Genomic DNA, 19992 nt, shown 5'->3' on the forward strand with positions numbered 1-19992 from the left:
TAAGTAGAGGCCCCAAATCCTGAGTCAGACTAACCAAAATAGGAATCTCAGTAACTACTGGTATTCAAGTACTGGTGATGAGCACTTCAAAATCTAACAATTAGGTATGTTATGCCTGAGAGTATTTTGGGGAGTTTCAGGTTTGATGGGAGGAAATCGACTTCATTATTTTACCACACCTTGTAACAAAGTGGTGCAAAGTTTTCATTTATTTACCCTTGAAGTCTATGCCAACCTCATCCAATGCCCAATCACAAGGCTTCCTCCCTGGCTTACAGCTACGGCTACAGAAGATTCCTTCTGTCCTTTGCAAGTCTTACATCCTACATCTAACATGATGCTGTGTGGCATACTTAGGGGATCATACTGTATGTGAAATTACATAACTACGTGCACACTCAGAGATAGAAGGAACATGTTTGAGTGACAAAGCAGTCTTTTTCTATATCAGAAGATTCTTTAAAAACAAGACAAAACAAAACAACCCCCCCAAAACAAAAATATAAAACCCCATGAGATACTTGTATGAAGTTACTCTGATTTGGGCCGACATGGCTTATCTGAAGAGTGCACACCAGGTAAATTCAGGGTGACTTTTTTCTCAGGGTCTGGAAGTGTGAGAGTTTCTGGGGCTGACTTTTTCCGGGGCCGATCTTTGGGGACTGACAGAAATTCTGGTGCGTCTGTGGAGAGAGGGGTGGACGGAGCACTAGAAGGGGCACTGCGGACTGAAGAAGGCAGCAGGGGAATGCTTGAGATAGAAATGGCAGGTGGGAAAGCGCCAATTTTCTTGTTGGTGGCTTCCTGAGTGGCTCGTTCAAATTCTCGGACTTCATCCATTGTCATGTCTTCAAAGAGAAAAACAGAAAAATAAGCAGTTATTTACAAGAGAGGCAATGGATTCATGACTATACCTGTTTTTAAAGGAACTATAGAAACTATCATAGAGGGGCCTGTCCACATTACAGATTACAACCTAAATTATCACTGAAATACTAAACTCCCAATTTGTTCTTTTTACTGAGGCACACCCTTGAGAACAACATTCCTTTATGAATATCCATCCAAGATTTTCCAAAGCACTCTTCAATGAGTATTTTAAGTATTCTGAATAAGGACTTAACAGGAGAGTACAGAACTAGACTGGGGAAGTGTGTGTGTGTGTGTGTGTGTGTGTGTGTGTGTGTTGTTGTGATGGTGGTATGCTGTGATGTATATGGAGCTATTTTTGGACCGTGTGTGTGTGTGTGTGTGTGTGTATGTGTGTTGTGATGGTGGTATGCTGTGATGTATATGGAGCTATTTTTGGACTGTGTGTGTGTATGTGTGTTGTGATGGTGGTATGCTGTGATGTGTATGGAGCTATTTTTGGACCGTGTGTGTGTGTGTGTGTGTGTGTGTGTATGTGTGTTGTGATGGTGGTATGCTGTGATGTATATGGAGCTATTTTTGGACCGTGTGTGTGTGTGTGTGTTGTGATGGTGGTATGCTGTGATGTATATGGAGCTATTTTTGGACTGTGTGTGTGTGTGTGTGTGTGTGTGTGTGTGTGTGGTGATGGTGGTATGCTATGATGTATATGGAGCTATTTTTGGACCTGGTCATGTCTTCCATAAAGAGAAGGCAATTAAAGCAATCAATGGCCCTGAAATGATACATATTACTGTTAACTTTACATCAGGAAAGAAGGATACTTTTATCGGGTGGACAGAATTTCTTAACATGCTATCTTCTTAGTCAATGAATACACTTCTGGCATTCTGAGGGGTATAAAGATGCTGTGTTACTGGTTTCCTCACTGTGTATCCATCCTGAGATTGTTTAGACACTGTGTTTTAATCAGTGCAGCTTAAAAAACAAATAAGACTACATCACCACTGTTCCCTGCTAATTATTCCAAAGCCAAGAAAATAAAACCATTTCTCAAGGAAACTTAAAAGAAAAAGAATAGAGAATGAAAAGAGAGACTCACTTAATCAGTGAGGATTTTATTTAAAAGAAAAAATGCATTATTCGGAATTCAACAAATAAGCCAGTGATACCTCCTTTAACAGGCATTGGCAGATGACGTAGATTTTCCAGATATCTGAAACGTTCTTATTAAGGGAGAAAGTAAAAACAACATTTTTTGAAATGTAAATCTTTCCTAATGTACTTAATGTATTATGTACACTTACTACCTTTGAGACATAATAGATTGAAAATACATCACTTACGTATGAAAATATATCACACAGTGATGGTTTCCTTCTCAGGGTCTATTTGCTCTTTATAGCTTGATATCTCTTCTCTCATTTTCAGAAACTCTATTTTTATTGTTATTATTAGTTACTGTCAGTCTGGCTATCCCTGGTATCCTTTGCCATTTTTGCTTGCTGGGAACTGGGTAAACAGGTTACAGGGCTTATTAAAATAAGCATTGAGTCAAGGTCTAAGGTTCACCCTGTGTAAAACATGAAATTTGCTGCCCATGGATTTTCTACCTCTATTTTGGTTTCCCAGAGACCCAATTTTCATTCTTTTGTGTCTTCTACTACATACTTGGTAGTTGAAACTTCATTAAATGATATTGCATGAATAAACTAGCAGGAAACAATATGGCCACTTTGGAAATATTAGGTGTGGAATGAATATTCATAACAGTATTAATCATTAGGTCTTATAACATCTGAGCAAACCAGAAATATTTTTCATAAAATGAAATCCTTAAGAGGATTTCCTGGGAACAATTATTAAACTTTTCTGAAAGGGAAAAGGTTTTACAAAGAAAATAAAAAGTTGTGGGCCGAGCCGTGGCGCACGTGGGAGAGTGTGGCGCTGGGAGCGCTGCGACTCTCCTGCCACGGGTTCGGATCCTATATGGGAATGGCCGGTGCACTCACTGGCTGAGTGCCGGTCACGAAAAAGACCAAAAAAAAAAAAAAAAAAGAAAAGAAAAAGTTGTGACTGTGTGGATATAATATAAAATTCAGAATGTATTAAGAAAAATTGTTCCTACAAACTTACCCACTTTTAAAATACTAAGACTATTAAACAATCTAAAAAATGATATTAAGGTTTAAAAGAGGCATTACCTCAAAATAAAGTTGAGACTCTCAGAAAAAATTTAATGAACTGGGGTATGGTATGTATTTGGTATAATAAATGGATATCATCTTTGAAAAATTAGACTTTCTACACAAGAGGCTGAAAACATTGCCTTACTTCACATACCCAGCAGGGGGCAGAAACCATCCAAAGCACGGAATTTTGATTTTCTACTCTGCCAGTCTTTTAGAAGTTCCCTTCCTTGAAGGCTTTGAAACTACGCAACTGAAAAGACTTATTTTCTTATTGCTGTGCTCATGGATGTTAATTTTGCATAATTTCAATCTAATTTTTTCCTGCTCAAGTGGATGACTTAAATTTCATTTAGCATCCATGCAGTTTTTACTTGTGGACAGCAGCCTCCTGATTCTAACTGTTTTTCATTATAATAGAGTAGAAAGACCATGGGAAAATAAATAGTCCCGAACTTCACAGAATTCCAAAGAGTAAGGGAACTGTCATAAGCATCGAAAATACCCACTTTCTGTAACTTCTTATGTGGCAGGCATCTCTTACCCTGAAGTCATGGGAGAAACCGTGAGTAGGAACCAGAGAATACACGGGCCTTCCCGAGTGGAGAACCATGCTAGGTTATGACCTACGTAGTAAACTGACATTATAATTGTATAAAATAATAACAATCATCGTGAAACTGATGCAAAACCAAGCAAAGAGCCTTCAGCTGTGAGCCTTGAGAGCTTAGCACGAGAAAAGCACTGCGCTTCGTATCTTTTAGGCACCTGGTGTCTCTCCTTTTTTGGTGGCTTCCTTTGTCTGGTCATATTTATAGTGAACAGCTTTCAGAGCAGTTGAGGGGGAGCTGGTGTCTAACATTCCGAAAAGAAAAGGTAATCGAAAGTGATGAAAATTCAAGGACGGATTCCTTAAAGAGCATTTCTAACTTTAGAACAGGAAGAGAGGAAGAGGGCAGTCCTATCAGAATTTGTCTGTGAGCAGAGAGGAAATGTCTAAGGTAAATCTTGCACCAACAGTTATCTGCAGGTCCAATCACTGCATGCAAAACAGAGAGGGACAGTTAGGGCCCTTGCAACCTCCAGGGCAGACACATGCAACCGATAGCAGCACATGAGCCTTGCAGGGCACATTCCGAAGACATGCTCTTGAAAACTTAACTAAAAAGGTCCAAAGTGCAACCAGAAGGTCTTCACAATTCTAAAGCATCCATTTACAATAATAGCCACCTCTCAAGTTTCTATAACTACATTCTTGATTTTTAAAAAATCTAGTATGTATTATCTGATGGCCTGGGCTAACAAACATGAGGGCTCAAGCTCTGGCTGAAGATACATAAAAATGATTTGGTGATTACATTTTTCTGCATCATTTCATCTCTTTATCAGCATGAATGATTGAGAGATAACGATATTTAAAATGCTGGCATACACCATGCAGTCAGCTATCAATTTCCAGGGTGCAACTAAATAACCTGAGGCTCTCGGAGGCTTATCCTAAGTCCCAGGCTAGATCCACTATGCAGAAGAGCACATTCCTACCTCACCTCCCCTTCGCTGCTCAGGCTACGTGTATGCACAGCCTGCAGCCCCGTCTTGAGATTACCCTACGAAAAAAGGAACCGATTGGGTAAAACAGCTATAAAGAGCCGCAGAAAGCATTTCAAAGCAAATGTAAAGAGACCTAAAATAGCAGATGAGCCAGAAGCCCTCCCTTGAATGAACAAGTGAGTGTTAACTATGTTTTTAAATGCTACTGGCATGTTCTAGTTTACATAAGACATCCATTTCACGCCTCCGCTCTTTCATGGTGCAGGCCATTTTACTAGAACCACAACATGTTTCCACTCTCCATGTTCTTGGTTTTATGACCAAAAGAACTCCCAAGTCAAGCAGCTTTAAAGAACTGAAATATCTGGAAGAAAGAAGTGACACTGCCCAATTGAGACCCAGCTCAGATTCTTCACCAACATCCTCTGGGCAATGACTCGTTTTTGTGGAAGGTTGGGAACTGAGCATTTGCAGCATTTCCAAGATCAGTTTAGGTGCGTGTTTGGTAAAGGGTGGGCAACATGTTTTAAAAATTCTACATACACTTGTCTGGGCATGGCTCCCTATGTCATCCACAGTGGAGGAGAGCTGATTGCAAACTTTTATGTTGGTTTGTTCATGCATGTTTTTCTCGTATTCCCGAACATCATCCATTGTCATATCTGAAAGAGGTCAAGACGTTGGCAACTTCTGTTATTAAACGCAAACTTTCAATGGGGAGACTTTAGGGAAAGATGGTAGCTTAGCAGTAGCCAGAGGTTTTAAAAAGCAGGGGATTGACTAATTTTATGAAGAGTAAATCATAAAGTTAGCTAAACCAGCCAAAGGGGGAGTGAGAGCAAGGAAGTTAAGTCAAAATAGTCTAAGAACAGAGAAGAGTGGAAATTGTTTAGACACGATTGTTATCAAGTGAGCTAGGTGGGTAGAAAATGTTAGCACGTGGGCAGTGCCGTAGCCTGAGATCTCCTAAAGCATCATTAGAAGATCCCTTTGGGGACAAAGGGTCAGGTTTGCTTGGTTTCATACTTACCTTCCATATACCTTTCAAAGTAGATTTAGGGATTCTTTAAATCAATGCATTTAACAACAGAAAGGACACTTTCATTGCTATTGCAGGAGATAGTATGTAGAGGTCAGAACAATGATGTTCACTGGTACAAGTGAGATTTGGTGCAATTCTCACACAGAGAAGCATTTTTTGCACAGAACACATGGTGTCAGAGAGTGCGGGTCTACACTGAGCTTCAAATCTACACTAACAGCTTGAAGGTGGCTGGCATGACAACCACCCACACTGACCTATAAATAAAATGGCACGTGACATAATTTTTGGCCTGAGTCTGCAGCTTTTCGGTATTTCAGGATAATAATCTCTTAATCCAGTGGTTCTCAAAGGGGAAAATTTTGTGACATCTTGGTTGTCGCAGTTGGGAAAGGGTTGTACTGGCATCTGGTGAGTAGAGGCTAGGGACGAGAGCAGCCTACAAAATCCCCACCTCCCGGCAAAAACTTATCTGGTCCAAAATGTCAGTGGTGCCGAGGCTGGGAAACCCTGCCTTAATTTAACTGATACAAAATTTAAACAAGGAACCCATCCATCTTCAGTATGTGAAATGCATAAAAGTGACAATTAGTCTCATTTTCAATACCTCTGTAGCTCTATCCCCCCACCTCCACCCCACTCCTTGGTTCCTTTACAATATTTTATTAGCAGTTTTCCCAGATGGGCATTCCTCTGTTCCTCTCTTGGCAGAATTTAACTTCACGCCTCTTTACCAATGAAGGTATGTTGAACAATTGCTTAATCTACCACCCTAATCACTAGTAGGCTTGGTGGGGATTTAGAGTGGGTATTAACAGCTGCAATTTTTCCTTAAGTATTTTCTGTATCATGTGGTGTCTTTTTATATCAATTCATGTGTCATGTGAGATTCTCTTCACTACTGAAGGGAAGACTTGCCAGAAGTTTATGATTTAATTCACGGTGGTCGGGGGCCAGGATGGGGTACAGCTCTAAATCCAGACTTAAGTTATTTTAGTTAGCCGGTGATCCTCCTGGTACCCCAAAATCCTCCATCAAAATGCTGTCCATAAGCAATGTAAGTATCAAGAATGCTAAGCAGCAGTCAGGCTAAGCAAAGAGCATGCTTTTCCTTTAGAAAATTGAGGTAACCCAAAAGCAATAAAGAAATACTGTTTTATGATTAGAATAAATACATCTTAGTCAACAATAACAACACATTCATTCAATACAATCACTTTCATTTCAATGACTGGTTACGAAAATTTCTTAAACGCAAATACACCTGGAAAGAATACTAAGAGATCACTTTTAGCTAAAAGTTTAAAATTTAAAGAAGTATCTCTATGCATATTATCATTAGACACCATCCTCCCACCCCCACTGACACGACAGTAATTTGGAAAACAAAGGAATTTGGAAAAAAAGGAATTGGAAAAAAGGAATTTGGAAAAGCAAAGTAATTTTAGTGTTTTTGTTTTAGTGAATTCCAACAGAAATCATCTTTATCTTTAATTTATTTAAAGTTAAGATAGGACTTCAACTGTGTGACTATGGGCTTTCAATGATATATCAATTTTACGGATGTGAAAAGGATTTAACAACCAAAATATTCACTACTGCCTTGTTCATAATGGTGAAAAATTAGAAACAGCTCAGGGGACTTAGTTCTATGCAATCATTAAAAATGAGGTAGAAGAATATTTGATACAACGAGAGATATCCTTGATATATTGTTAAATAAAAATAGGAGGTAAAAAATTATACGTATTATAGGAAATAATTTTGGTCAGAAAAGCATTATATACATTTAAGAAACACTAAAAGGATACATTTCAAAATGTTAACAGTGATTATTTCAAGGAGTTGGAATTATGGATAATTTTCATCTTTCTAAATTTTCTATATCAAGTATGCATTAATTGTGTAAGAAAGAAAAAAGAACATTATTTAAAAATCTATTACTTTGGGTCATTAGAAGAAGAATACCATCACTTTGGAATTAGTAAGGAGAAAATATACTTTTTTTTTAGAATTCTGCTTACTCTAGAAACATAATCCTTTTTATAAAAAATGAAGATTTAAGAAATGAAATTTCATCTAAAAGACAAAAAGTTCTCCTAATTAAACCACATAAGAATGAACATTTCTAGTATTCTCTAAAAGATGATGATAATTTGGTACCTGCTGATGCTGAAGGAAAATATGTTTTTCTAAATCCTGAAATATCCCCACATAGCACAAGTATGTATAGAAATGATGTAAACATTTCCAATATTTCTCAGTAATTTATGGAAATCCTAGTCAAGTGAAAATGTTCTTGTTCAGGTTATCTGGTAAAATGCATTGTGTCTTGCCTTTGCAAAAAAAATCTATATAGGGATCAATTTTTTCATAAATTCAATTACACATGCCCAGTGACAGAAAATACTTTTGGAGATGATTCGTCTTCATTACTGATTGATTTTCAATGATCAGAGTGACTTCTAACAATTTAGCTTTAGACTTCTTTGCTTCCAGCAAACAAATACTTACATGTATCAGACAAACTCTTAATTAAAAGAAACCTTTTATGCCAATTATTTTGCAAATAGATTGTAAATAATCACCCCTTAATTTATAGATTTTGAAAGGCCATAATTTGCTTTTCTGAGATAACACCTCTTAAAGAAAGTCTTTTTAAACAAGTAACAGGGAAGTTAATTTATGAGGATACTGGAACCAGCATAGTCTTTCTTCTGATAAGGAAAGTACACCCTGATATCTTTGAACTTTGCTATCAGGGGTTCACTGATACAATCAGCACTGGGAAGTATTCTGGGGGTGTAAATGCCCTCCTCATTGCACGTTGGTGGGACAAAATTTCCTTTCATTCCCCTCTCAGGAGACCATTTCTTTCTTGCTTTCCTTCAGGTCAGAAGAGAACAGATCCCGCTCTTGTATCACAGAATGTGGAGGGTCACACTGCATGGGGCCTAAATAGAACCTTCTCCTCTGCCAGGTGACTGGGCTGACACCAAAATCTCCACCTCTACCACCAGCCCAGCTTTGGGTAAGAAGCTCTGGTCCCAGGGGGTTTGTTAATTGAGGAATCTTCTTTGGTTTCCTAAGCCATGAACTAAAGGTTTGCATTAAAGGGTAAAATATACTTCAGCTATGAGTCTTACGAGTACATTGCCTCAACCATTTTCTTCTTTTTAAAATAAAATATGGTTTTCAAGTATGATTTATTTATTGGATCACTCAAGCAATGCATGGATTATGTTCCATAAAAATAATTCAAGTATTTACTGGATTATACAGAGGAAATAGTTTACCTCCCCACCAATCCTACCCTTTCTGAAGATAACCTCTGTTAAGAGTCTGAGGCATAGGCTAGCAGATTTTTTCTTCTATGAAGTGACATGTATGTTAACACACACACATAGTCTTATTTATGCATTTTTATATATACAGAATCATATTATACTATACATACTATACATATTGTTCTGACTTGCTTTTTCTACTAGTGGAAAATGTACATATTTCCTTCTCAGTACATACAGAATTACCTTATTCTTTTTTAACAGTCACACACAATGTTCATAGTAGGGGTGCATCATAATTTTCTAGACCACAGTTCCTGTCAGTGGACATTTACACTGAGACTAATTTTTAGCTTTTATAAGCCCCAACACACAGAATAGTTTTGTACATGTGTACATGTACCTATATATGTATATAGAATAGCTTTGTACATGTATTTCCTTTTTTTTTTTTTTGGCCGGTAAGGGGATCTCAACCCTTGGCTTGGTGTCCTCCGCACCACGCTCAGCCAGTGAGCGAACTGGCCATCCCTATATGGGATCCGAACCCGCAGCCTTGGTGCTAATAGCACTGCACTCTCCCGAGTGAGCCATGGGCCGGCCCTGTACACATATTTCTTAAGAATAAACTTCTAGAAGTGGAATGGCTGGGTCAAAGATTATTTGTACTTATATTTCATAGTACATTTTGTATTTTATCATTTTATATCCCAAAGTGGATATTATCACACTCTTGACTTTTTGCTACCAAATGGGCAGATGTCATATCTTCTTCTTGTTTTCATTACATTCCTTGTGATTAGTAGAGAGTTTATTAGCCATTTGCATTTCTTCTATGATTTACCTATTCATGTTTTTTACTTTTCTTCTATTGATTTTTGGTTTATAGGATCTCTTTAGGATATTATAGATACTAATCCTCAGTTGGCTACATAACGTTGCAAATATTTTCTCCTAGTCTTTTAACTTTGTTTACGGTGGCAACTCTCTTTCAATCATTTTGTTTTTAAGGAAGGCAGGTTGATTTCACAGGAAGTGGAGGCAAGATCACATATTGGAAAGGACTTTAGGGTAGAAGTCAGTTGAATGCACAAGAAACTAAAAATGCCCTGGAATAAAGCAGCCACAAGCATGAATTTCCCTTCTTTGTATTGCAGCAGCTGAAATTTAAAAAAGAGAGTCGTATACTTAATTCAATGACCTGTCCAATGGCACATTATACTTTATTTCCTTCTATGAACATTCTATCTCCACTTCTAGGCTCCTCAGACAAAACAGAAGTCATTTTTTTTTCTCATTTTAAGTCACAATTGAAGTCTGAACAAGTAGTTGGGTCAGGGAGGCTCCAGAAATCATGAATTAGATGTGATACTCCTTTGGCTCCAGCAAAATGGCAGCTGTCCTTGGGAAAGTGCCATTTTTTAATGCTTTAGAATGATGATCAATTCAGTACATGTTTGTTACAAAAAGCTTGGGGTGACTCCACTTTTTAGTAGTGAACGTAACCAACCCTCAAGGCTTGGTTCATACCCTACCACGTAATTCAGATCACTAAGATCTAGAACTATTATCTACAGTTGTGATTTTTTTTATACTTCTTAATTGGGGGTAGGGGGTGAATAGGGGAAGGGTTTACAGATTCCTTTGAAAATCTGATGGCAAGCTATGGGTTCTCTCCCTATAAAAAATAAACATAAGGACACACATAAAATGTTGCATAAGAGCCATGCACTCAAGTTCAGACTTCAGGAAATATGAGACCGTTGGAACATACTGGCGTGGTGAACTCAGACAGTGAATGCAGGCCCTAGCAGGCTTCCTTCTCCACCTTGAGCTTGCGTCACTCGTTGTTGCATTACTCGTTGCTCTAAGGACTCCGGGCCGATTTCTAAGTCACTCTCATAAGGTAGCTTCATCTCTACCTGTCAGAACTTCCCCTCCCTCATACTTTTAGGGAAGAATCAGGTTTTCAAAGACATTTGTGAGGTTCCACTCAATCACAGGCTCCCTGTGGCAATCTTCTGTGCTCTTCTCCCCAATACTGTCAAATTGTGAAGCAAAACCATGCTTTTGCAAAGCTCGGCTGCCTATTTTTATCCGCCTGCCCTCTCACCCTATCTTCTGAAACGTGGTGTTGCTGCTTCTCTGATTAATGTTCTAGTCATGCAGAGAGACCCAAGGCTCACGGACAAAGACCAATCAGGGCTTTGAAAGACAAACTCAACTCTTCCAACATGGAAATAGTTACCCTTTCTAATGAACATGAACAAAATAAAATCTGTTTAACAAAATAGTTTCGTGACAGCCAAATGCTGAAACTTAGAAGAGATGCAAAATCAGTCCTTGGGTGAGAAAAGATCACCACCCTCTACAGTGTCCTTTGTCTTGACTCTTAGTTAAACCTTGGAGGTGATGAGTCTAATTAGAGAGGAAGATAATCCAGAGCTGCCACCGCATAAGGGTGTACGGTTTGTGCACTGTGCAAATACCCAGCTAAAGAGCAAATGGGGCTAAAATTCAGCCCCAAGCCCATAGCACCTATTGAGTCTGCCGTTTTCAAATTCATCCCTCTAAAGGGGGTGCTTTTTTCTAATTCTCATGAGGCATTAGAGTTTAGCAGTTGGCACCAAATACATCTATGATTTTCTAGTCTAATCTATTTGGACTGACTTAACTAAGCCGTCTTTACAGTTCAATCTGGTTTATGGCCCATGCTAAACCAGTAGTTCTTCAACTTCAGCCAGCATTGGAATCATCTGGGGGGGCTTGTTAAAACACTACATCCTCAGAGTTTCTGAGTCAGTAGGTTTAGGATGGGGCCTGAGAATTTGCATTTCTGACAAGTACCCAAGGGATACTGATACTGCAGGTGCAGGACATCACTTTGAGAACCAGGGCCATAAGCTATAGCCATAGGCAGGGAGTTCCTTACTTTGGACCTTTTCCATGTTTACTAATGAGAGCCTCACTGAGCCTGTACAGACCAAAGAAAAATAAGCAACTTCAGGTACCCACAACTGCAGGTTTATCCCAGTGGGCACTTGGCCTTGGTAAGAGTGACATTTACCCGAAAGGCCCACAGTTCCCAGCATTACTCTGAATAAGGAGCTGAGACAGCACTGGGCAGGGACCACTTCCATTCGTTTGACTGACTGAGTGTCTGCATTTGTGCAATGAAGGAGCCACTGTTTTCCTGGCTAACAGGTCAGCTGGGGGTGCTGACGCCTGCAGTAGTTTACATGGAACTGATGGTGCGGTTCTCCGACCCTTGCTGGGTGAAAAGCCTGCTTGTTTTGGTTGGGGCTATGATTGTGTGTATGGAGGACGGAGACCCACTCTAGGGAGTGCAAGGTACCCTGATGATCTACAGCCACGAAAGCCCATGCTGTGTTTGCACTCAGCTGCAGGAAGGGCTTTTTGGTCAGTGTACTCCTGAGTTGTTAAGTGCCTCCACCTAACCCATCCTAAGTAAACAGCGGAGTGTTCTCTTCTTAAAGGTCTCTGGACTGGAGACCTCCCATTTCCTTTAATGCATTATTCCAGCTCTGAGTTCTTGTAATAATCTGATAATTCTTTAAAACAATTTTTTTAAAAAAAATTAAAAGTCCTTAAGTCTCTTCCTTGCCCTGGGTTTAGCTGAGACAGAGAAGAGTCAGCCCCCATCATCTGTACCAGCCATTCACTTACTAGATTCCCACTCGCATTTTTTTTTCTTCCCAAATCCTGCCTCTAATCAAACCCTCTATTCTGATTAACAGCCTTGCAGTGTTTTGTCCTCTTGATCAAAGACTGGCTAACCTTTTTGATGTTGCCTTTCTAAAAAGTCCTCTAAGGCATTCTGGCACTACAGAGAAACGTACCCAAGTGCCCTGTCTCTTGGTCTTCAAAGTGGCAGATTCTTGGCCCTTCAGGTGCCTGTCCTCTTGCCAAACTTCTAATCAGTTCGAGCCTATGATTCTGTGAATAGCCATTTGAAATTCCCTTGGAGTTGCTAGGAAGGAAACCATGAGCTCTGAGGAGTACAAGTTGGGAAAGACCAGAAGTTCTTAACCCTTTTGGGGATCTGTGCTCCCTCTGAGAATTGAGAAAAGCTCCCTGGAAAAAACAACCAGAAAGATTTGTCTAAGGATCAGAGGAAGTAATCACAGGAGACTCTCCTTCCACCTGCCTCACAAAAGACAACCACAAATAGACAGGTCCTTGGGAGACTTCATGACAGTGTGGCAAGCCAGTGCACCTGCTGCATGAGAACAGCGCCCACCCAGTGGTGGGGAGGGGGGCGTGATAAGGGAGAGTAGACGACGATCTGTCTTTGGACAAACACAGGAAGATGCATTAGGCCTTCAGAAGGTGTGGATCTGGGAAAGTTGAGAAAAAAAGAAAAAGAAAAAGCTCACAGCCTACAGAACCATGTCTTTTTAAATGTGGCTCAGAAATAGCTACAACATTAATAACAATCACTGTCTTTGTCCATTCCATCCAACGTATCCTTTTACTTTAAATTTGGTGCTTTCTGCTTAGAAAAGGGAGGGAATTGGTGGAACAATGATGGAAAAGGACCAAAATACAATCTAGGCTACACACAGAACAAATTTAATGTGACTTAGGAAGAGTCCAAGGAGGAGGGCATTTCATTGGAAAATCAGCCTGAATATCAGTTCTAACCTAAGCCACCAATTGGAAGCGTTTGCTTCTATTTATAACCAAGGACACCAGTCCTCTGATGACTGATTCTGAGAATCAGAGGATTCATGTGGGCAAAACAGTGGTGCTAAAGACTGGGAAGGTTGGTCCACCCAAGGCAGGATGAAGCAAACCTTGTTTTCATTAACTGGCAATACGCAGAATTCATCCCATATCATGAAAAAAAGCCAGAACAATAATTTCAGTTAGGATTAACGGAGCACCTATGCCTTTGTCTGCCCTTGAATTCTTGCAGAACCTGCATGTGTTTGGTGAGGGATTGTTTCAAGTTTTCTCTGAATCAAAGGACTGCTTTTACTTGACATGATGCTTCAGACAGCTTTGTTCTTGAATTGAAGTTTGGGATAAATTAGGAGGGATTTGAAACCCATCCAACAGAGAATGATGGAGCCCTGCATAACCAGCTATGCAAACATCAAACATACTGAGAGGTCCTACTTAGTCAATAACTCTGTGGTTATTTTAGACCAAGCTTCTATAATTACGTTTTCATTACGCTCAGTGCTTAGTGCTATTTCCCATACAGGAAGTGGCAGCCTGGCCTTTGTTGTCATCCTTCTAGGTAGCAGTCGAAGCCAGAGGGACTGAAAGCCCATGTCAACATGTTATGAAGTTGTTCTACTAGTTATTTAGGGGAAATTGACTTACCGTACCACTCATCAACCCATGCAAAAGCCTGTCTATGTCCAATCAGCAGAATGTCTCGTACCACCTAAAAAGTAAAAGAAGGAGGCTGAAATAATACCATGTTTGATTAAAACTATCTGGAAAATAGGTTGTTTCCCATACTGGGAATCCTGGCAATTACAGATTTCTCAATCCCTTGGTCCATATGTGATGACAATTACAGGCTGACACCCACAGACACTGTGTCTGCTCACCCCGGCCCGTTCCGTGGCGTGCAGATCCTTGCTGTGGATGAGTCGTTTTGTCTTATTTGAGAGTCAGGCTGGGAGTGTGTACAAAGTAATGACAACCGCTTGGCAGTCACACAGCAGTAATTCGAATGAATCTTTAGGTGAATCACCTTGAAGTTTTGCTCTTCATCTATCTTTAACTAAAACAGCATCCACTTCTCATTTGTGAGAGGGTGTGTGTCTCCCTGGTACCAGGAGGTCATAAATGTTGGAAATTGAGAACATTTTTCTGGGCAGCATGTCATTTCTAGCAAAGAACACTTAACATTCCCTCTTCTCTGATGAAATATCCTAAATATTGATTCAATTCTTAAAAAAAATAAGTGAAAGTGTGAGATACAAGATAAGTAAATATTCTTTTAGGCTTGACTTTCATGTAGTAGAAGGAAAAAGTAGCAGTTTAGTCAACTAATGTTGAAAGAGATGAAATAAGAGACCTGAACTAGAATAGAACATAATGGGAATGATAAGCTTGACTGAAGACAAAAGGAATGAAATGGTTTCTTATGGTGACACATAATGGCAACAGAAAGCTCAGAAAATGATACACGAGTATACCATTTGTGCGTGTGTGTGTGATACGTGCTTCTGTTTCATGGTATTCTTTTTCGTCCTAAATAAATATGCCTTTTTACGTTTTTTGGCTACTCAGTGTCTCTCCGACATTCCTTTTTTTAGGCCAAACAAATCGCAACTGTCAAAAACCTCTCGTGGAAGGTTCAAGCATGTTTTAATAAATGAAGGATTTTAATTCAGCGAATTTGCAGAAATGAGGGAAGCATTGATAATGAAGTGTTTATTACTCCAGGCCTCTGGATATCTAGTGAGGCTTTTATGATTTGGAAATGAATGTAAGAAACAACACACAGCCGTACACACTTGAGTGCTGAGTGTGTCAAATTCATGAAAATCAAAAGAGCAGCGTTGAAGCATCAGTAAATACACCCTATTACATTAAGCACAACACAGCTGCCGGCTCGAAACAGGAATTCAATAATGTGCTAATGGCTCACTTTCGAACATTTTTTTTCCCTTAACTGTGAATAGATTCTTTAAAAAATAAAGGTGTTCAGAGAAAGGCATCCCTGACACTTTAAACCCATGCGAATGCTAGCCTCAGATACTCATTAGCAACTCATGTGCCGGAGCAGGTGTGTTTTTGGGGTGTTGATCGCACTTTATTATATTTGGAAATGGGCAATGGGAATGCCTGTGACCAAAAAATAAATCTTACAGGAATTTTAAAGAAAAAGATTCTTAAAACTAGCCAAAATTATCTGAGAAAAGGCATACAGTGAGACCTGGGGCAATCTAAATACGTTCGTGAGAGGAAATAAATAAATATCATGCACTATGATAATGGTCCTAGTAAGAGATCATTTTGGGTTAAAAAGCAGCAAAAAAAAAAAAAGAAAAGAAAAGGTGGTGGTGGTGGTGGTGGAATGTTGTAGGAAGTCAAGGAAGATACAGTCTTAGACACAGCTGAGGCTAGAAAATATTTACTCTGGGAGCTGTGACTGTCTTCCTGCATAATAAGCAGGAAACAGAACGAAAACAGAAGGTCCCAGAACTTGATTTTGGTGTATCTCAATCCATTCCCACTCCTGGCTGGCAGAATGAGTTCTGGACCTCAGGAGAGGATTGGCATCTGTCTCTGTTTAAGAATACGCTAAGGCTCTCAAATTTGTTCCAGAGTCTGCTATTATCAAGAGCTGAACTTAAGAGAGTTTGAGAGACTGGTGAGCTATTCCTTGGTTCTAAATTTAAGAATTAAACTTTTTATTGTCAGTTGGTCCCCAATCTCAGTAGACAAATCCATTTAAGTAACAAAAAGCTCTGTACATTAAGGTTAAATTCTAGTGCCCCCAGAAGAATTTTGGAGAGCTCCTCTTTATTAGTTTTTAAGTGGAAAAAATAAAGACAGCCAGTCTATCTGTAATATAGAGACAACTTTAACAGTATTTGTTTTTATGCAAATGGGAACAGCTACAAAGGGCCATGTTCAACACTGCATTTTCCATTTTTTCCCCACGAGAATTACAGTCATGTTAGAAACCCTGAGAAAACTTAAATCATCACCGAGCAGGTTCCTGCTACAAAATTAACATGTTTAGCTAAAGTGGGCATGCAATTGAAATCCGTGTTTTGAGGTTGTTACTAATTGCTGGATAACAGCATTATTAAATGAGCAGAAATGCTGAGGTGTACTGTCTAATGGGGCTACTGGGATTTCTTGTTTGTCTTTTGGGGCATCTTCCACTTTAGGTACCTACATTTGCAGGGTCTTTTGAGTGGAAATTATCCTCCGCTGCACACACTGATAAGCCCTTTGGCCTCTTTCCAAGTGCCTCTGCTGGAATATGATTAACCTGATGCTAAAGTGAGATGTTATGTTTCAAAAGCCCCCTTCCCAAATATACTCATCCAACAGACACGGAGGTCACAGAATGAGAGAAGAAATGTAAAAACATCTATGAGTGGAAGAAAATTAAACCTATATATAAAATGCATTTTCATCCCAAAAGTGTTTTACCTGATGCGTTTATTGTGCATCATTTACCCCAAGTTGGCGATAAAGAGAGTTACCTTGTCCACAGCCCAGGAGTTTCTGTTTGATCACTTACCTTGTGTACAAATTGTTCCACTCTGGTCTGAAGCCCCCAGACCTCGAATTTCACGGTCACCAGCTTGTAGGAGCACATGATGGGCTGATGACTATCTCTCCAGCCTTCCCTTAACTGTCCCCGTCCTGTTTTCTCTGACTTGAAGTGTTTAGGATCCTAGAAAAAAAAATTATCAAAGAAATTAATATATTAACAGTTCAACCATCTATGTGAAATGTCCAGGATAGGCAAACCCATAGAGACAGAAGGTAGACCAGTGGTTGCCAGGGATTGGGAGATGGGGGGATGTGCAGTGACTGCGAAATGGGCTTAACACTGTCCCTCTTCCTGAAGTTTCTTCTTGCCAGCCAACCCCTCTGCTCTGCCTGACTCTCTTTTTCTTGCTTGGCGGAAGTGTCACCTCCTCCAGGTATGCTTTCCTGTGACATTCAGAATAAGGGCTCTTCCATTATGCTTCCAAAGCCTCCTCTGGCATGAGTCTGGCAGATGCGTGAGACTGTAACCATTTGTTCGCTCATCTACCTCCACTAGACTGTGATCTCCTTGAGCACAGGGTCCTTATGGCCACTGTCCTGGCACAGAAAAGATGTTGAATAAATGCTTGTTGAATGAATGCCTGAACCCTATTTGGACCCATCACACACGCATGACCGCGGCATCAGAATCTTAGCCAAAACTGGGTAAATACTTAAGTGAAAGGCTAATTAAAATGCTCTGTGCACCGTAACAAGCGTTGGTGAGGATGTGGAGAAATTGGAACTCTCATACATTGTGATGGGAATGTAAAATGGTGTGGCCACTCTGGAAAACATTTCGGTTTCGATTAACTGAATTAATCACAATTTAACTTAAAAGGTTAAACATAGAGTTACTATTTAACCCAACAATTTCACTCTTAGATATCTACCCAAGAGAAATGAAAACGTTTCCACATAAAAACTAGTACATGAGTGCTCGAATTCATAATAGCCAAAAAATGAAAATAACCCAAATGTTCATGAACTGACGAATGGACACACAAAATGTGATATATCCATGTAATGGAATATAATTCATCCATAAAAATAAATAGAGTACTGATACATGTTCCAACACAGATGAACTTCAGAAAACATGACACTAAAAGAAGCCAGTCTTTCACCAAAGGCCACATTGCATAATTCCATTTATATGAAATGTCCAGAATCAGCAAATCTAGGAAGAAAGAATGCAGATTAGAGGTTGCCTAAGAATGGGGAAGGGAGTGGTATGTGGAATAACTGTTAATGGAAACAAAGTTTCCTTCTGGAGTGACTAAAATGCTCTAAACTTTGATTGAGGTGATGGCTTACAACTGCATAAATGTTATAAACCATAGAATTGTACACTTTCAGTGGATGACTTTATGGTATGTAAATTATAAATCAATAAACCTTGCGTGCTATCTCAGTAAAATTTTCAGGGTGTTTCCTTGGCTCTGGGTCTGCTGATAATCCTGCATAAAGTAATATTATAACAGTCATTATCCTAACCACATGTTTACTCAGTGTGCTCTATGGGAACGGTACAAAACCAGGTGTTAACGTCATTCTCTACCTTGAGCAGATTTCTTTGCCCTCAGGGTGTGTAGGGGGGCACCAGCTGTGTGTGTGGTCTGTGTGTGGTCCCAGGGCCCTTCCCTCCACTCAGAACGAACTAGACTCTACACAGGTGATCTGTGTTCCCTGGCCGTCCTTAGGGTCCCTCTTTGTTTGCATCTGTTGCAGGAAGACAGTGGGCCTAGGGGCAAAGGAAGAAAGGGACCCGAGTGGGACAAATATCTAATTAATGGAATACAAACTCTATCTTGCTAATGAAATAGAATAATATTGACAAAAAGGATTCTGGGAAGGGGGAAGGAAAAAAGAATGGATAATAAGTATCCCAAGGGAATAAGTGTTTCTAGGAAGGGAGGGGCTGGTGACCTGAGTGTGGGAAGCATTCTGCATCTTCAGTACCAATTCTGCCACACTATTCCACTGCCTGAACCAACCCAGAATCTGCCACTGAAATCGAATGCATAGGCTGGAAAGATTATGATAATTTAATAACATCATACATGAAAAAGGCATAAACATAGGGCCTGGCCTGTAGCAAGTGCTTGATTGATGTTACCCATTATTGTACTTCCCAAGGGAGTCAAAGGAGCCTTTAAATAATGTGTCCAACCCTATAGTCCAGGGCAGAGACAGCATGCTTTTCCAAAGCACCCTGTAACTGCTGGGAAAAAATTTGATGTTTAAGGCCATGGGACTAATTCCTGCCTGCCCTGTGTTCCTATACCATATAATGCCATTAAGAATAAAAAGATGATGAAGATGATAATCATGATAAAAAATTAGCAAACAAAAGGAAACATTTAGAGGTGATGGATAGGTTTATGGGATACACTGTAGTGCTTTCATGGGTATATACTTATCTCCAATGTATCATCAAGCTGTGTACATTAATTACATACAGCTTTTTGAATGTCAAAAAAATAAGTAAAAAAGAATGTTGAACTTAAAGAAAAAAAGAAGAATCAAAAGAGAAGATCAATAAATCAAGAGACATATCACTCAGCAGACCATGGTAAATAATCTACAAAGATGACACCATCAGTTCTTGCCCTTGCTGCGATGGCATGCTGTTCTCCTCAGTAGGTGGAGTCTGTTTCTCCTTCCTTTGAATCTAGACTGGCTTGTGACTTGCTTTGACCAATAGAATGTGGCAGAAGAGACACTGTGCCAGTTTAGGCTTCAAGGGACGCTGTAAATTGGAAACTGGAAGTCTGCCACAATGTAAAAAGAC

The 19992-nt window shown here is 39.6% G+C and overlaps 1 protein-coding gene across 1 annotated transcript in view; it reads right to left on the reverse strand.

Moving 5' to 3' along the window:
* Window positions 1–750: 750 nt before the first annotated feature.
* PITPNC1 (phosphatidylinositol transfer protein cytoplasmic 1) overlaps window positions 751–19992 on the reverse strand; it is a 241292-nt gene continuing 222050 nt past the window's right edge. The window contains exons 7-11 of the mRNA XM_063081104.1: window positions 17185–17340; window positions 14292–14355; window positions 5154–5272; window positions 4602–4666; window positions 751–848 (exon numbers count right to left, since the gene is read on the reverse strand). Coding sequence (XP_062937174.1) covers window positions 833–848; window positions 4602–4666; window positions 5154–5272; window positions 14292–14355; window positions 17185–17340 — 420 coding nt within the window. The 3' untranslated portion in view covers window positions 751–832. The remainder of the gene's footprint in view (window positions 849–4601; window positions 4667–5153; window positions 5273–14291; window positions 14356–17184; window positions 17341–19992) is intronic.

The sequence above is a fragment of the Cynocephalus volans genome, chromosome 16 (assembly GCF_027409185.1).
Source record: "Cynocephalus volans isolate mCynVol1 chromosome 16, mCynVol1.pri, whole genome shotgun sequence".
Classification (NCBI taxonomy): Eukaryota; Metazoa; Chordata; class Mammalia; order Dermoptera; family Cynocephalidae; genus Cynocephalus; species Cynocephalus volans.